This window comes from Alexandromys fortis, unplaced genomic scaffold (genome assembly GCF_014885135.2).
Source record: "Alexandromys fortis isolate MF-2015 unplaced genomic scaffold, M_Fortis_MF-2015_v1.1 scaffold_173, whole genome shotgun sequence".
Classification (NCBI taxonomy): Eukaryota; Metazoa; Chordata; class Mammalia; order Rodentia; family Cricetidae; genus Alexandromys; species Alexandromys fortis.
The window spans coordinates 2007547-2023377 of NW_026068051.1; the positions used below are offsets into that span (position 1 = coordinate 2007547).

The window sequence follows — 15831 nt, forward strand, 5'->3', positions numbered from 1 at the left end:
ACAGTGATCATAATAAACCCTCCATCAACCATCCTCACTCCTCAATAAAGGTTACAGAATAACAAAACTCCAGGGTTATCTGGCTTTCAGACACAAAGTATCAGTTAATACTTGCAAGCTTGCAACATTCAGGAAGATACACATGCATGGCTAAAAACTGTTGGCGGTACCCATCAAAGCAGGTCATCTCTCCATGTAAAACACATCTTCATTTAAAATTTTTAGGAGGGCTGGAGACCAAGCTCAGTTGGTAGAGTGCTTGTCCAGCAAGCAGGAAGCCCTGGGCTTGATTCCCAGTACTGCAGAAACCAAGAAGATCTATCTTCAAGGTCATTGGGGCTGCACAGGAACTCTGTCTCCCACACACATTGGTAAGATCCTAAAAAGTGGTCCAAGTCACTAAATCCAAAGCTAAAACTGAGGCTGAGAGGGAAGGTGGCTTGGGGCTAGGAGTGCAATGCCAATCCAGGCAAGTCTCAAATATTGGGGATGGGGAATGGCTAGGTATGTGACTTGGTAGAACACTTGACAGAGATGAACAAGACCCTAGGTTCAATCCCCAGTACAAGAAAGAAAAGTTTTGTGTGCATGTATGTGTGCATTCGGTGGAAGAATCATTTAAAAAAAATGGTTTTTGTTTTTTAGAGCTCACCAATTAGGAAAGGCTGGGCCAGCAAACCCTTGGATCCTCAGGTCTCCACTTCCCCAGTGAGGGAATTAAAAGTGCCTACCATCCATTATACCTGTCCATCGTGGGTCTGGGGGTCAAACCCAGGTTCTCATGCTTGCACGAGAAGCACTTTACCAAATGAGCAATTTCCCCAGGACTTGGTTTTTAATTTTAAGATAATACATATTACCTTATACACCCCTAACTTCAAATGGAGAGTTTAATTAGGTTTGGAGGCAAGAGCTCCCTAATAGCTGGTTCAAACTTGAGACCCTCCTGCCTCAGTTTCCCAATGATGGGATTCTGGCACAAGCTACCCAGCTGCGGTTGTCCACTTAACACACTATAGGGAAGAAGAATTTCAATTGAGCAACTACCCCATTACACTACCCTGGGAGCACATCTGTGAAGCATTTTCTTGATTGCTAACTGACGTAAGAGGGCACGGCCTACTGTGAGCAGGTGGCCCTGCACTATATAAGAAAGGTAGCTGAATGTAGGCCTGGAAACAACCCAGTAAGCAGCCTTCCTCCATGGCTCCTGCTTCCGTTTCTGCCTCCAGTTTCCTGCCTCGGCTTCCCTCAGTGAAAGACTCCAACCAGTAAGTCAAATAAACCCTTTCCTCCACAAGGTGCTTTTGCTTGCTCTTTCTTTCTTACTTCCTTACTTACTTTCTTTCTTTAATTTAATTAATTCTTTCTTTCTTTCTTTTTAATTTTTTGAGAAAATGTTTCCCTGTGTAGCCCTGGCTGTCCTGGCACTCACTCTGTAGACCAGGCTGGCCTCGAACTCACAGAGATAGTCCTGCCTCAGCCTCCAAAGTGCCACCAAAGACCAGCTCCCAAATTGCTTTTGGTCAGTGTTGTTCCACAGCTAAAGAAAACAAACTATGACACCAGTTTTCACCTAAAGGGAGGGGTCTGGCTCAGAGGAGAATGAGCACTGTGCGCAAGGCCAAGTTTAACCCTTAGCACCAAAACATAACAACCTAAAGCTAAGGTGTAGTGGATCCTGTCTATAATTCAAGAACTCCAGAGCCAGAGAAAGGAGAATTGAGAGTTCAGGACCACTCTAGGACACAGGGAGAGCCCGGCCAGGTGGTGTAGGCCTGTAAACTCGGCTCTTACAAGGCTGAGGCAAACAGATCCCAAGTTTAAGGCCTCCCTGGGCTGTACAGAGTGAATTCACTTTCAACATGGACAACTATCTCCAAAAAAAGTTAAAACGAGGGTCAGGGACATGGGTCAGCAGATAAATGAACCTGCCACAAAACCTTGACAGCCTAAATTTAATGCCAAGAACCCATGTACAACCATTGTTAACCATTGTTAACTGCCTGACATTTTCCCGGCTGCAATTTTTACACTGTAAATCTGAACATTTTTATACACACAGAAATAGGGTTAGCACTTCTCTGTACTACATTTAAAATAAGTTTTCCTAACTGAAATTAGCAGATCAAAGGGCACAGCTGTGGGTTCCTAGTGAGCAGTGGTATCAGCCCAACACAACTCTAAGCTGCTATCTAGGGCATATCTCCCTCTATACAGGACCATTTATCTGCAGAGCACAGAAAACTTTCTAGACTCTATGAATTTGATTCCCAGAATAGGAGAGAAATATAAAACATACAACTTTCAGGGCTGGAGAGATGGCTCAGTGGTTAAGGGTGCTGGCTGCTCTTCCAGAGAAGCAGGGTTCAACATCCAGCACCCACATAATGGCTCACAAAGACAACTCCAGTCCCAGGAAATCCCTCTGAGGACCTGGTACACATACTGAAAAACTCACAGACTTAAAGTAAATAATTTTTTTAAGACAGACAAGGTCTCTCTACTTAGTCCTGGCTGTCCTGAAATTCACTATGTAGATCAAGATAGCCTCGAATGTAAAAGAGATCCTCCTTCCGCATTTGCCACCACACTTGGCTAAAATAAATGATTTTTAATGCCACTTTCCTATTGCTGACTACAGCACAGCTACAGATGAGGGGGGGGGGGTGGAGGACTGACCTATGCATCAGGCAATCAGTAAAGAAAATGGTTTGGTTTGGTTTGGTTTGGTTTTTCAAGACAAAATTTCTCAGTGTAACAGTCCTGGTTGTCCTGGAACTTGCTTTGTAGACCAAGCTAACCTTGAACTCACAGAGATCTGCCTGCCTCTGCCTCCCAGGTGCTGGGATTAAACACCAACACCTGATGAAAATGTCCTTTTTAAATTACTTCTGGCACTGGAGACATGGTTTATCAGTTAAGAACACTTCCAGAGGACCCGGGTTTGGATCACAGCATCCACACAGGTCAGCTTACGATTTCCAGTAAAGCCAAAACTAGGGGATTGTAAGGTCTCTGCAGGGACCTACATCACCCCACATATACACAGAAACAAATAACCAATCTTAAAAGATCAATGTCAGCTCATGTCTTTAATCCCAACATTCAAAAGGCAAAGACAAGTGAATCTCGGTCAGTTTAAGGCCAACCTAATTTACATAATGACATAATGAGACCCTGTCTCCAAAAAGAAAAAAAAAGTAAGTTTTACTCTTAAAAAAAGAAAGAGCTGGGTAATGGCGGCACAGCACTGCACGCACTCAGGAGGCAGAGGCCAGCCTGGTCTACAGAGCAAGCACCAGGACAGGTTCCACAGTTAGAGAAACCCCATCTTGAAACCCACCCACCCCTCCCCCCCAAAAAGGAAAAGGAATATTCAAAGGACAGTAAGATTGTTCACCAGAATCTTTGGGGCACAATGATAGAAGGAGAAAAGCACCTCCCAAAAGTTGCCCTCTGACCTCTCTGCATACCCAAACATATGCATGCAATGAATAAATGTAAAAGCGTGATGTTCGGTGTTCAGGTCCTGTAATCAAGCCTTTGGGAGTCTCACAGGGGGTGAGGGGGATGCTAAAAGTCTGCAGCCATCCTGGAATACAAAGACTATGTCAGAAACTGAAAAGGGAGGGGGAAGTGAAGCAGAAAGGGAGAGGGAGGAGAAAAGGAAAGAGCTGGGAGAGACAGGAGAGGAAGAGAAACTATAATCGGCTCATTCCATCGCTGTAGCCGCTTAAAAAGCCGTAAGTCTATCTCTGCCTTTGGATCTTTAGTCTCCTGAGACGCGACTTAATATTTGTTTTATTTTATGCTCTATGTGCATAGCTTCCTTTAAACCTTGACACAAAACCTACAGTGAGTACAATGAGCTGTCACAAATAAGGACCCTGATGAGCAGGGGCGTGCAGGATCGCCACAGCTAGTGACATGTCCAGCTGAAGTGGAAAGCCAGATCTGCCATCAAGTTTGTATTTTTTTTTCCTGGTTTTTCAAGACAGAGCTTCTCTGTGTAACAAGTCTGGTTTACCTGGAACTCACTTTTTAGATCAGGCTGTCCTCGAACTCACAGAGCTCCTCCTGTCTCTTCCTACCAAGGGCCGGGATTAAAGGCATGTGCTACTATCGCTGTTTAAGGGCTGTACTCTTAAATCACTAAGACACTCTCAGCCTGACGCAACCCCACTATCCCTGTTTCCTAAGGCTGCATTAAGTTCTCTTTTATTCCTCAGTTCAGATGGCATCTGACTCATGAAATCTGTCTGTTTGCTAGCTGTGTCTCTCACTATGCAGCCCATGCTAGTCTGGAACCCTCAAGCATCATGCCTCAGCCTCCCCAAGGACAAGACTAAAGGCCTGTGATGGATCACACCCAGCTCCAGTCTCAGGTAAACTGAGTCTCTTCCTTCTATGCCCCAATGGTACAGCAGGGTACTTTACACTTTTACTATGATGTTTATATTTGGCCATGTATTTTAGCTGGGTTTTAATTATAAGGAGACCTGTGTTGATAATCAAGTTTACTGAAGCAACAACCATGACCATTCCTTTCTATAGAGTGCTGAGTGGCTGGAAAGAAAACCGGAGCTCTACAGAAGAGGTCTGCCAAGCTGCACAGCAGACCAGAGGCCTGAGGCACAGACAGAGAGTTCCTTCAGCTCAGCTCAGGGCCTGGCACCTGCAGGGACCCCAGGTAAATGCTATTTATTCAAGTTTCACCTTCAGCTTGGACAGAGAACAAACAACACAGGAATTTCTGGCTGGGTATTCTAACTCTTAGATCAATGCCTCCAAGTTTACTTCCAAAGGACTTGTTCTGAACCATTTTCACAGCTGGTTTCGTGGGTCAAGACCTGTTATCCCCTCCCTGAAATACATGTTCAGAAAAACTAGAATTTCTGGCATTCCCCCCCTATTTTCAGTTTTAGCTCACTATTTTCCCTGTTCCTGTCTCATTCCAACACCTCACATGAGAGAAGAGTCTCAAAGTTTCTGACCACAGCCTTTCTCCTCCAGCCAAAATAATAATAATAACAACCCCACCACGATGTCACACAGGGTCTGTAGCTACACAAGAGATGCCTATATAACATTTGAGAAAGATGCCCTGTGGAAGCAGCAAACAAAATACTAAAGTAAAATTTTTAAAAATGACTTTTCCGTGGAATTGTAGCTTCATGCCAAGGTTCGGGGCTTACAGGTAGAACAAGTTGGCTTTCAGGTGCCCATTGCTCCCTCAGCCTGGCCAACATAGACATCAAACCCTCTACCACCACCAGGGCCCTGTTCCCTTCATTTCAACTAGCAATGCTTCCAAAGTCTCTCCCTCCTCTCTGCATCCCCTCACAGTGTGCTACATGGCAACAGTGCTGATTTGTTGCTATTAATAATCTTTGCTTGTTTCAACCAATTTGACTTATTAAGCAAATGCCTCAGGAAAGGGAAGCATTTTCCTCGTGTACACCACAGACCTCAATGCTGTGGTCTGTTTTCATTCAAACTGACTAAATATAATAAAGCAGTATCACCATTCCTTACTTGAATACATTTTGCTAAACACAACTAAAAATCTAGAACTTGAACCTTTCTGGGATATGCTCATAAAACTGGCATATGGATCCAAGAGCAGTCCTCTCCAAGCCACTCAGGTGAAGACCACGGCAGTCAGGGATGACTGACATCCACATGAGAAAATAAGTAAGCCTGTCCTTCAGTGGGTCCACCGGAGCAGCACTGTCCCATCCGTGCCCCACAGCAAACACCAGACACGGGTGCAGGACTCTAACACGAGAGCCCCGCTACAGACACAGGTGCAGGACTCTAACATGAGAGCCCCGCTGCAGACACGGGTGCAGGACTCTTAACACGAGAGCCCCACTACAGACACGGGTGCAGGACTCTAACACGAGAGCCCCGCTACAGACACGGGTGCAGGACTCTAACACGAGAGCCCCGCTACAGACACGGGTGCAGGACTCTAACACAGATGCACTGAGAGACAGGCCTGGAAAATACTATTATGTTTAATAAGAAGCCAAATAATAATGAACTAAATAAATGCGAGCAGTAATATACTATCTAATTCCTGCAAAGCTGCTTGCTCTCATAAAAAAGAGTATCACATTTAAAGAAGCAATAAGGGCCTTCATCTCTGACAAATCAGGGCAAAAGGGCATACCTGCGTTGCAAAAAGCAAAACATTTTCCAAATGGAAAGAGATGACAATGTGTACTAAGTATAAACATATACATAAATAAATAAATAAAATCCCTATCTAGTTAATACATAATACATAGTGCCCTGCCCACTTCACTTAGGCCCCTCTTCAGGAACAGGATGTGGGTATTTAAGTATGTGGGGTTGGGGATCAAACTCAGGGCCTCATATATGCTTGGAAAATAGTCTATTGGGGCTGGAGAGATGGTTCAGTGGTTAAGAGCACTGACTGCTCTTCCAGAGGTCCTGAGTTCAATTCCCAGAAACCACAGAGTAATTCACAACCACGCATAATGAGATCTGGCGCCCTCTTATGGCCTGCAAGCAGACAGAACACTGTATACATAATAAATAAAACTTTAAAAAAAAAAAAAAGGAAAACAGTCTATTGCTAAGCAACATCCCAAGACAAGACCTTAAACAAGAAAAGTAGTTAGGAATTGGAGCCCTTAGGAAAGGGTTAGGGAGGTAACCCACTGAAAACGCATTGGACCAGGCCTAGGTTTGATGCCTAGTACTGGGAAGACCCCAAAGAGTCCTGACCCCTGTCCAAATCCCCCTGGATTCCACTCAGGAAAGGGTGTCCCAAGGGAATAACAGGCCCCGCCATCACAAATTTGAGCCCCATCTCACAGCCACAAGCACAGCTCCTCCCTCCTGACTCGCAGCATGCCAAAACAAGACTTTACGCCAGTCACTTACACAAGTTTAGGAAATGAGATTCTGGAGCTTCCTGCCCAAAGCAAAGCGACCATTTCTGTACTCAACACGTACTCACCTGCGGCACAACATCCTGCAGAAAAGTCACGACGCTCTCCATGTAGGACTGCTCCCTGGCAAGGGGCAGAGGGAGAAAACTGTCAGACAGCTTACGACAGAGGAAAACACTACCCCAGGAAAACAGAAGGAAGAAAAGCAGGCCAGCTCTCATCCTCTGAGGATTCGTCTTCCCACACTCAGCTCAGGGGTCTGCAGGCGCCACTCTCTCTGGTGCAGTTTCTAGCCCTACAGTCTCCATCTCCTCACTAAATAAAGGGAACCCTAAGGGCTGACGGCAGCAGTCCTTAGGTAGGGCTGGATGGTAATGCTACAGAGAGGGAACTGTTGCTGGCGACTCAGAATTTCCTGACCATCTCTTTAAATAGGTTATGAACCTTGCCACTTACCTCTGTGGGCCAAAGTGAATGTATTTTCCTACAAAGGCAGGCATTAGAACAGTGTTCAGTGCTGAGGAGATGGCTCAGTAGGTTGTGCTTGGGCCTCTTCAATCCCCAAAACACATATTTAAAGAAAAAAAAAGCAGGGCAGGTGGTGCATGTATATGATCCCAGACTAGGGAGGAAGAACAGAAGGCTCCCTGGAGCTCACTTTATCAGTCACCTAGCCTACTTGGCGAGCTCCGGCAGAGTGCAACCCTGTCACAGAAAAAGGAGGGCAGTATGAAAGGATGAGTGTGATGACACACACTGTAAACCTGGCACCTGGGAAACTGAAGAGAGACGATCACGGGTTCCGAGCTAGCCTTGCATCAAAAAACTACAAGCCAGCAGCGGTGGCACATGCCTTTAATCCCAACACTAAGGAGACAGAGACAGGTGGATCTCTGTGAGTTCGAGGCCAGCCTGGTCTACAGAGTGAGTTCCAGGACAACCAGGACTACACAGAAAAACCCTGTCTCAAAAAACAAAATCAATAACAACAACAACAAAAAAAAAAAGCAAGCATAAGATACGTTATAAAAGTGAGGAAAGGGTTTAGGAAAAGAGCTCAATGGCGGACTCTTCCTTAGCATGTATGAAGTCTTAGGTTCAATTTCCAACACCACAAATGTTAAGGACATTAGCCAATGACATTTTGTTTTCGTTTTATCAGTTCTAGGGATGGAACCAAGGCATTACCCGGCTAGGAAAATGGACTACCACTGAGTGATAGCCCCAGCCCTGAAGACAGTTGAAACAGTCGCGGTATGGATGTCAGTAAGTGGATAAAAACAATTTCTCCAAAATACTAAAAATGTCTGAAAGATGTGAGCAATTGCAGGGAAGAAAATGGGGCTACTGACTGCAGAGGATCACACCTACATTCCCAGCACTAAGGAAGGAGCGACGTGAGTTTGAGGCCAGTCTCAGCTACACCACGAGATCAGGTTTCAAAGAATTAATCTGAAAAAACTAATGCTTGGGCATGTGGCTTAGCGGGCAGAGTGCCTGGCTGGCACGCACCAGGTCCTAGGTTCCATCCCCAACACTGCAAAGTAGGCATGACGGTGCACACCTGTTACACGCATGTCAGCACTCGGAGGTGGAAGCAGGGGTCAGAAGTTCTGGAAGGCTAGGAAGGGATATGATGCCACCTCAAAAGAAAAGAGTAAGAGTTTTCCTAACCCTTCAAAACCAAACAAAATACCTTAGAGACCTACAAAAGCAGGCCAAGAAAAAAAAAAGAAAAACAAAATCACTGCACCGACTTTGCCAGACTCCTTTTCATCACCGTCTTACTCTTCTTTGGCCACAGGCAGCTTCGATTCCTAGGACACAGCACACTGCCCGGACTCGGGATCTTACAAGGTCCTCTGGTCTGCACCATTTCTCCCACTATCCCTGCCTTCCTACATTTCCAGCGTCAGTGTGGTCGCCTTCCTCGGGTCACCGTTAACATAGACCCGCTTCTGTCCTCTGACCAGGCTTAGGGCATCCGTGTCTATTGCACCCTTAAAGGAGGAACCACAACTCTCACCTTCGACATCCAGAGCCTGTTACCAGTACAAAGGCAAAGTTGGTGCCCAACCATTATCAGTCAAAAGAACACAGAATGCTGTGCCCAAGATCATTTTTCCTAACCCTAAAATCATTCCTGTGGTTTGAAGGCCATATGGTGGGGTAGCAAGGAACACTAATGAGAACACAGAACCTGAAGACCCAGTAACTGGGCTCCAGCCGGCTCCCCACTCTGGCTATTCCCTATGACGAGCTTTGCCTCGGCTTTGTTTTCCTCACCTATAAAGGAAGATTAAAATAGTAACCTAACTCAGAGCTAATAACATGTTTAACTTCATGGCACAGCAAATATCACAAATTCAGCTCGAGAGAAGACAGAAGGGGGAAGGCAGTATTATGATACCACTGCATACACATACCTTTATTAGTCTAAGAAGACTAATAATAATAATAATAATAATAATAATAATAATAATAATAATACACCAAACCACCCAAAGGAAACGATCTAAACCATTGTTCCCTCTAAGTATCTTCTTAGCCATCATCTTGCTACATAGACTTGTCTGGAACACCATCTAGCCCAAGCTGCTCTCAAATTCACTATACTCCTGCCTCAGCCTCACAGGTCCTAGGATTGCAAGTCTGAGCCTCTGTCCCACACTTGCTAAGAGAATTTTAAAACACATAAGACATGGCCCGCATTTGCAGTCCCAGCACTAGGAATGCAGAGGGAAGGTGGCTACTGTGAGTTTGAACAGTGTAAACTACAGAGTGAAATGGTTAAGAAACAAAAGCCAGAGGAGCACAATGGCACATACTCTTAATTCCAGCATCTGGAGGGCAGAGACAGGACGATCTCTGCCAGCCTGGTCTGCAGAGTGAGGCCCAGAACTGTCAGAGTGACATAGTGAGACCCTGTCTTGAAAAACAAAACAAAACAAACAAAATTCAGGTGTCCTCACACCTGCCTGTAATCCTAGCACTTGGACAACTAAGGATGGACTGCTCCTAGTCCAAGGACAACTAGCCTCAGAGTTAGTGCCCAGCCAGCCAGGACTACATAGAAGAATCCTTTCTTTTAAAAACTAAAACAACTCCCAAAGTCCCAATGAGGAGCAGAAGGAGGGAGAACATGAGCATGGAAGTCAGGACCACGAGACAGTGGGGCTGATCTATTGGGAGCTCACCAAGGCCAGCTGGACTGTGACTGAAAAAGCATGGGATAAAACCGGACTCTCTGAACATGGCGGACAATGAGGACTGATGAGAAGCAAAGGACAATGGCATGGGGTTTTGTTTCTACTTCATGTTCTGGCTTTGTGGGAGCCTAGCCAGTTTGGATGTTCACCTTCCTAGACATGGATGGAGGGGAGAAGACCCTGGACTTTCCACAGGGCAAGGAACCCTGACTGCTCTTCGGACTGGAGAGGGAGGGGGAGAGAAGTGGGGGGAGGGGGAGAGGGAATGGGAGGCTGGGAGGAAGTAGGAATTTTTTTTTCAATAAAAAAAAAAAAAACAAGGGCAGGACATGGTGGTGCACGCCTTTAACTCCAGCAATCCAGAGGGAGAGGTAGGTGGACCTCTGTGAGGCTGGCATGATCCAGGCCAGTCAGCGTTTCATAGAAAGAAACAGTCAAGAAAAATTGGGGTGTAACAGCACAGGCTTAGACTCTCAGCTCTGAGAGAATCAGGAGTTCCAAGACAGTTCCACTATATAGCAAGTGTAAGACAAACACGAACCTGTCTCAAAAACCAAAAAAAAGTAGTTTTCCTATTCCTTCTGCATATTCTATTCTCTTTGCCAAAAAGGGACTCTTGAGTCTAAGAGTCCAAATTCTAGCCTTAAAGATAAACTCTTCCAAAATGTTGCCTTCTTCCAAAATTGTTTTAATTCTAATTCATATATACACATGTATATATAGGTGCATAAATGTATATACATATATGCACCTATATGTATGTGTGTGTGTGTGTGTCTGGCACATGGAAGTCAGAACAACTTGGAGGAGTTGGTTCTCTCCTTCTATCACACGGGTCACAGGGATCAAACTTGGATCCTCAAGATTGGTGGCAAACCCACTGAGCCATCCAGACAACCCCGAAAATGTTTCCTTCTCATGAACGCGTCACTACTAAAATATCCCCTCTAAATACTCATATGATGTTTTGCTGGCATCTTTTCCTTTGTAGTAATTACAATAATTGCAACTATATACTTCTTTGGGGGAGGGGGCTTTCAAGATAGTGTTTCTCTGTAGCTTTGGAGTTTGTCCTGGAACTCACTCAGTAGACCAGGCTGGCCTCGAACTTACAGAGATCCACTTGCCACTGTCTCCCTAGTACTGATTAAAGGGGTGCACCACCACTGCCCGACTATATTATTTCTTTAAACCACATTGGTTCATAAACTCCTAGAAAGCATAGCTGCCCTATCAAAGAATAACTAAAATACAGAAATGCCCTCTTTCTAACATTTATACTGAGACCTACAAGAGATACATTTTATATCACAATGATCATATATATAGGTATGAATGAATATACCTCTGCAAATATCAAAAACCAACTTTCTTTTGTTTTATATGTATACATAAACATTTCCATGTGTTTGTGTATGTCTGTGGTGCTGGAGATGGAGCCCAGAATTTAAGAACACTCAACAATGTCTTATATCCCCAATTCCTATTTTGTTCTTTTTCAAATACTGATCATGACCCTCTAAACTAGTTTAATAATGCACTAACCTGTGGAACCTGGAGTTTAAGAACATTGATTTTTTTTTTTAGATTTTACCTTTTTGGTGATACTGGAATCACACTCAGTGCCTCCCACAAGCCGGGCAAGTGCTCTGGCTCTAAGGTCACCCCAAGTACTCACACTGCTCCCCAGGTTTAGCACGGTCACTGTTATGTACTACATTATATAAATGTGTTGAATATGTCAAGTCAGCTATACCCTCCAACTGTTCTTTTAATTGGCCTTGAAAATGACATTGACTTCACCTGCACAACCAAAAATTAAAAACTGTTTATAAAAGCAAGCACTACCCAAACAGATATTCTGCATGGAAGCTGTTTTTAGCTGTTTTCTTGGGAGTGGTGGCACACGCCTTTGATCCCGCAAAGGCAAGCAGCAGATCTGTGAGTTCAAGGCCACCCCGACAGCCAGAGCTACTCAGAAAAACCTCTTTTCTGAGAGATGCTTACGTGACAGCCTGAGGGCGAACCACAACTCCAGCAGTACAGCGGCTGGGCCTTCGGGGAGAGTCCGTAGCCATTGCGTTGCTCATAGGACCTGTTTCCAGAAGAAAAGAGAAAACACATCCTCAGTATTAGAAGTGGGAGTTGTAGGATTTTATTCACTAAAGATCCCTTTTCCAAACTGTGACAAACTATGAATTCTCCCAGAAATGCACTATTTAACTCTAGCTGGCCAAGAACTCCCAGAAACATGCGTGCCAGAGTACTGGGATTAAAGGTGTGCCACCACACCCAAGAAGATTCTTTTCTTTTTCTAAGCTAGGGTAAAGTCTGTAAAGGAAGTTGGCCTTGAACTGCCTGAAAGTCAAAACAGTTTAATCTTTTGCTGGAAATTTCTTTCACAAGCACCAAACTAGAAAGATAAGAGAAGAACTAAATGGGGCTGGGCAGTGGTGGTGCACACCTTTAATCCCAGCACTAGGGAGGCAGAGACCAGCCTGGTCTACAGAGCAAGTTCTAGGACAGGCTCCAAGCTACAGAGAAACCCTGTCTCAAAAAACCAAGGAAAATAAATAAATAGATGGGAATTCTAACACAGAATCGCTTACAAAATCAAATACAGAACCTAGTGTGGCAGAACACTATACGGCCAGCACCCAGGAGGCCCAAGCAAGGTAACTGCCATGAGTTTCCAGGCAAAGCAAGCCCACGTATGAGTCTGGGGGTGGTGATCCATGCCCAACGTCCCAGAGGTGAAGGCAGGCAGGAAGAGCAGAAGTTCAAAGTCAGGTATGCAGTACACAGCCACTAACACAAAGGATAGATGGCCCATGTAAGACAAAGACCAAATGGAAGTGACATCACTCTGCCTTCAAATAAGTCTGCTGAGGACCAATGTGTAAAACTGTGTAGCCACATTTAAATAGTATTTTTTAAGCCTCCAACTATTTGAACAGAATTACCAGCATGTAAACAAACCTGTCATATAGACCCATATGATGTAAGGGGCCCCTTGGCCTTTCCCACAGTCTGAGCAAGCCCTGGCCCATGACTATCTAATGAGCTTCCCAATCGCTGAGGTGGCTTTAAGAGCATAGAGTCTACCTGATGAAGGTTAAAAGGGGACTGACAACAGGTCTAATGGTCTCTTACAAGGTTCAAGGAAGCCCACAGCCTGGAAGTAAGCTGGAAATACCTAAAAACATCTCTTTGAAGTAGGCTGTACTCTACCACTTCCTATGAAAACTCACAAACTGCTGATCCCCACACTCCTTTACAACTCAAACACCCTTGTCCCAACTAGTCCAGGTATCCCTTTCTCGGGCAGTACCCCTCACCTGATCCCCTCAGCACTGATTGCCATTCCACCCTCTCCATCCAAACCAGTCTCCCCACCCTTGTCACCTGAGGACAGCTTCTTGCAAGCCCCTCAGGATCCACTCTCCCCAAAGTCAAGGGAACAACACTCCCCACTTCACCTCCAGCCCAGCCACCACTGCCCCCGGCCGCCCTCTGGCCTCTTGCCCGGCTCTCCTCCAGTTTCAATAGCTTTCCCCCACATCCCGTCAACTGGGGCTGGCCCAGCCCTGTCCCCTCGAGCTGCCTGTCCTTTTTCCTCTCCAAGCCTCCCCCACACCAAGGACCAGCCAGCCTTCTCACCGGCCGCTCCGCCGGTAAACGCTGTTCTACAGCTCCAGGCTCACTGTTTGGAGTCTCCCTCGTGATTGACGGCTACCACTTCCTACCACGCCTCGGCGGAACCACAGCTCCAGCCAATCCCAGGAGCAAACTGGCCCCGGCGCGGCACCGCCCTTGGAGGTCAGCCTCGCCAACCAGCAAGTAGGAAAGAGGCGGACCCGCCTCCGGAATCCATCCAATCCGCTGGGGCTGGAGGAAAAACACAACAGTATGGAAGTTCGGGTGAAGCGGGCGGGTCAGGTTCGGTTGTGAATGCAGGCGGTAGGGGAGAAAAGGCAGGCGTGTCTGCGGGTCTGGAAAAGATGCCTCGATGGCTTTTCTGTTTTAAGAAAACACCACGTGCTGCTGATACCTACCCACCTCAACCAGGAGCCTCCGGCGCGAAGCCCCAGGCCAGGGACACTGGTGTGTTTACATGGAATTCTCGCGACAGCTGATTCGAAGCAAAAAGCACGTGGACGTGGCAGCTGCCAATCCCTTTCACCTGGCCACTCAGACTGCCCTAGCCCGCCCTCCGCCCCGCCTGCCACAAAGTGTTTACCTTCCGGGAGTCTAGGCTGGCGGGTCTCTGGCCAGCCCCACTGTCGAGAAGAAGTCTGAATAAGGTTGGAATAAGGGGCCTGTAAGAAATTTTGTTGGGGTCCTTAAGGGTTACTGTCATAGAAATGTTAGTGAACATCTGGAAATGGAGAGACCCCAGACTTTGGAGGGACCCTGTTGGGCAATACAGGGGATCTATGGAGACTCAAAGGAGGATGTCTGGGGCTTTGCAGGGTGGGCATTGGGAAAGATCGTAAGGGTTCCTGGAGTCTCAACAAGTCGTAGACTGGGAACTCACTTGAAACCCCCATTCACACTCGTATCTGTGCTTTACCTTTCCCCTGACCGCGTGTTAACCCTGTGCCTAAACCATGCTTAAAGCCTCTTTTTAAGGGATTGGGGTAGTACATGCCTGTTAATCCCAGTACTTGAGAAGCAAAGACCAACTTGGTCTACATAGCAAGTTCCAAGCCAGTCCAGTGCCATCACCTGAGACCTCCAGTCAAATGACTTGTCATTCCCCCCCCCCCCATAGGGACTTCTTTCCTCAGTGGGCTTTTCATAACGTAGAAACAAAAGAAGTGGGGAAGAACGAGCAAGAATGTAAATGCTGCTTGTCTGCCTCCAGCTTGCAGCTTTGACGGACCCAGGGGACGCGTACAGCTCAGTCAGTGCCTTAGTAGACCACAGTGGGAGCAGGAAATGATCTTTCTTTTCCTTGTTGGGATTCTCAGACTAAGCAAGTAGTCTCTGGATGGGACTCTAGGGTGTCCTGAGATAGGAAAGGAATAGGCCGTTGCTGTGGCCATGTGATGAACTGGTTCAGTTCATCTTACCCTTCATCGTCCAAGACCTCCTCTCAGGGCCTGCAAGATGATTGGAAGGCTAAAGGCCCCTGCTGCAAAGCCTGACTCCCCGAGTTCAATCCCCAGGACTCAACATGGAAGATGAGAACAAGCTGTCCTCTGACCCCCACACTCACAAACACAATAGTGATTTAAAATAAATTTTAAAGATCTCCTCTTTGTCATCCTTACAGGGAAACGGCAAGGGAATCAATCAGACAGCCATCCTTTGCTACATAGGGAATTCGAGGCAGAATCTTCTACACAAGACCTTAATATAAGTACATATATATGTGTGTGTGTATATGAGATAGGTAAGCATGTGCTCCCAGCAGACATGAAGGGACATGAACCTAAATGTGCCAAGGTACCCAATGGCCACTTTGAAAAGGGTGTTTTCCAAATGAAGGCTATATCGCTTTTAGTTGTTCCCAGGTCTGCCCTGTAATTTTTTTTTTTTTTTAATTTTTGAGACAGGGTTTCTCCGTAGCTTTTTGGTTCCTGTCCTGGAACTAGCTCTTGTAGACCAGGCTGGCCTCGAACTCACAGAGATCCGCCTGCTTCTGCCTCCCGAGTGCTGGGATTAAAGGCGTGCGCCACCACCGCCCGGCT

At 46.1% G+C, this 15831-nt stretch overlaps 1 protein-coding gene across 8 annotated transcripts in view; it reads right to left on the reverse strand.

The window, feature by feature from the left end:
* The window catches only part of Bcas3 (BCAS3 microtubule associated cell migration factor), a 480559-nt gene extending 466635 nt beyond the window's left edge, over positions 1 to 13924 (reverse strand). For 5 of the 8 annotated variants that reach the window (XM_050119604.1, XM_050119599.1, XM_050119600.1 and 2 more), the window contains exons 1-3: positions 13796 to 13923; positions 12143 to 12230; positions 6995 to 7049 (exon numbers count right to left, since the gene is read on the reverse strand). In XM_050119604.1, coding sequence (XP_049975561.1) covers positions 6995 to 7049; positions 12143 to 12225 — 138 coding nt within the window. In that variant the 5' untranslated portion in view covers positions 12226 to 12230; positions 13796 to 13923. Of the gene's footprint in view, positions 1 to 6994; positions 7050 to 12142; positions 12231 to 13795 lie in introns of all 8 variants that reach the window. The other 3 variants (XM_050119602.1, XM_050119598.1, XM_050119603.1) reach the window with 2 other exon arrangements.
* Positions 13925 to 15831: the final 1907 nt, after the last annotated feature.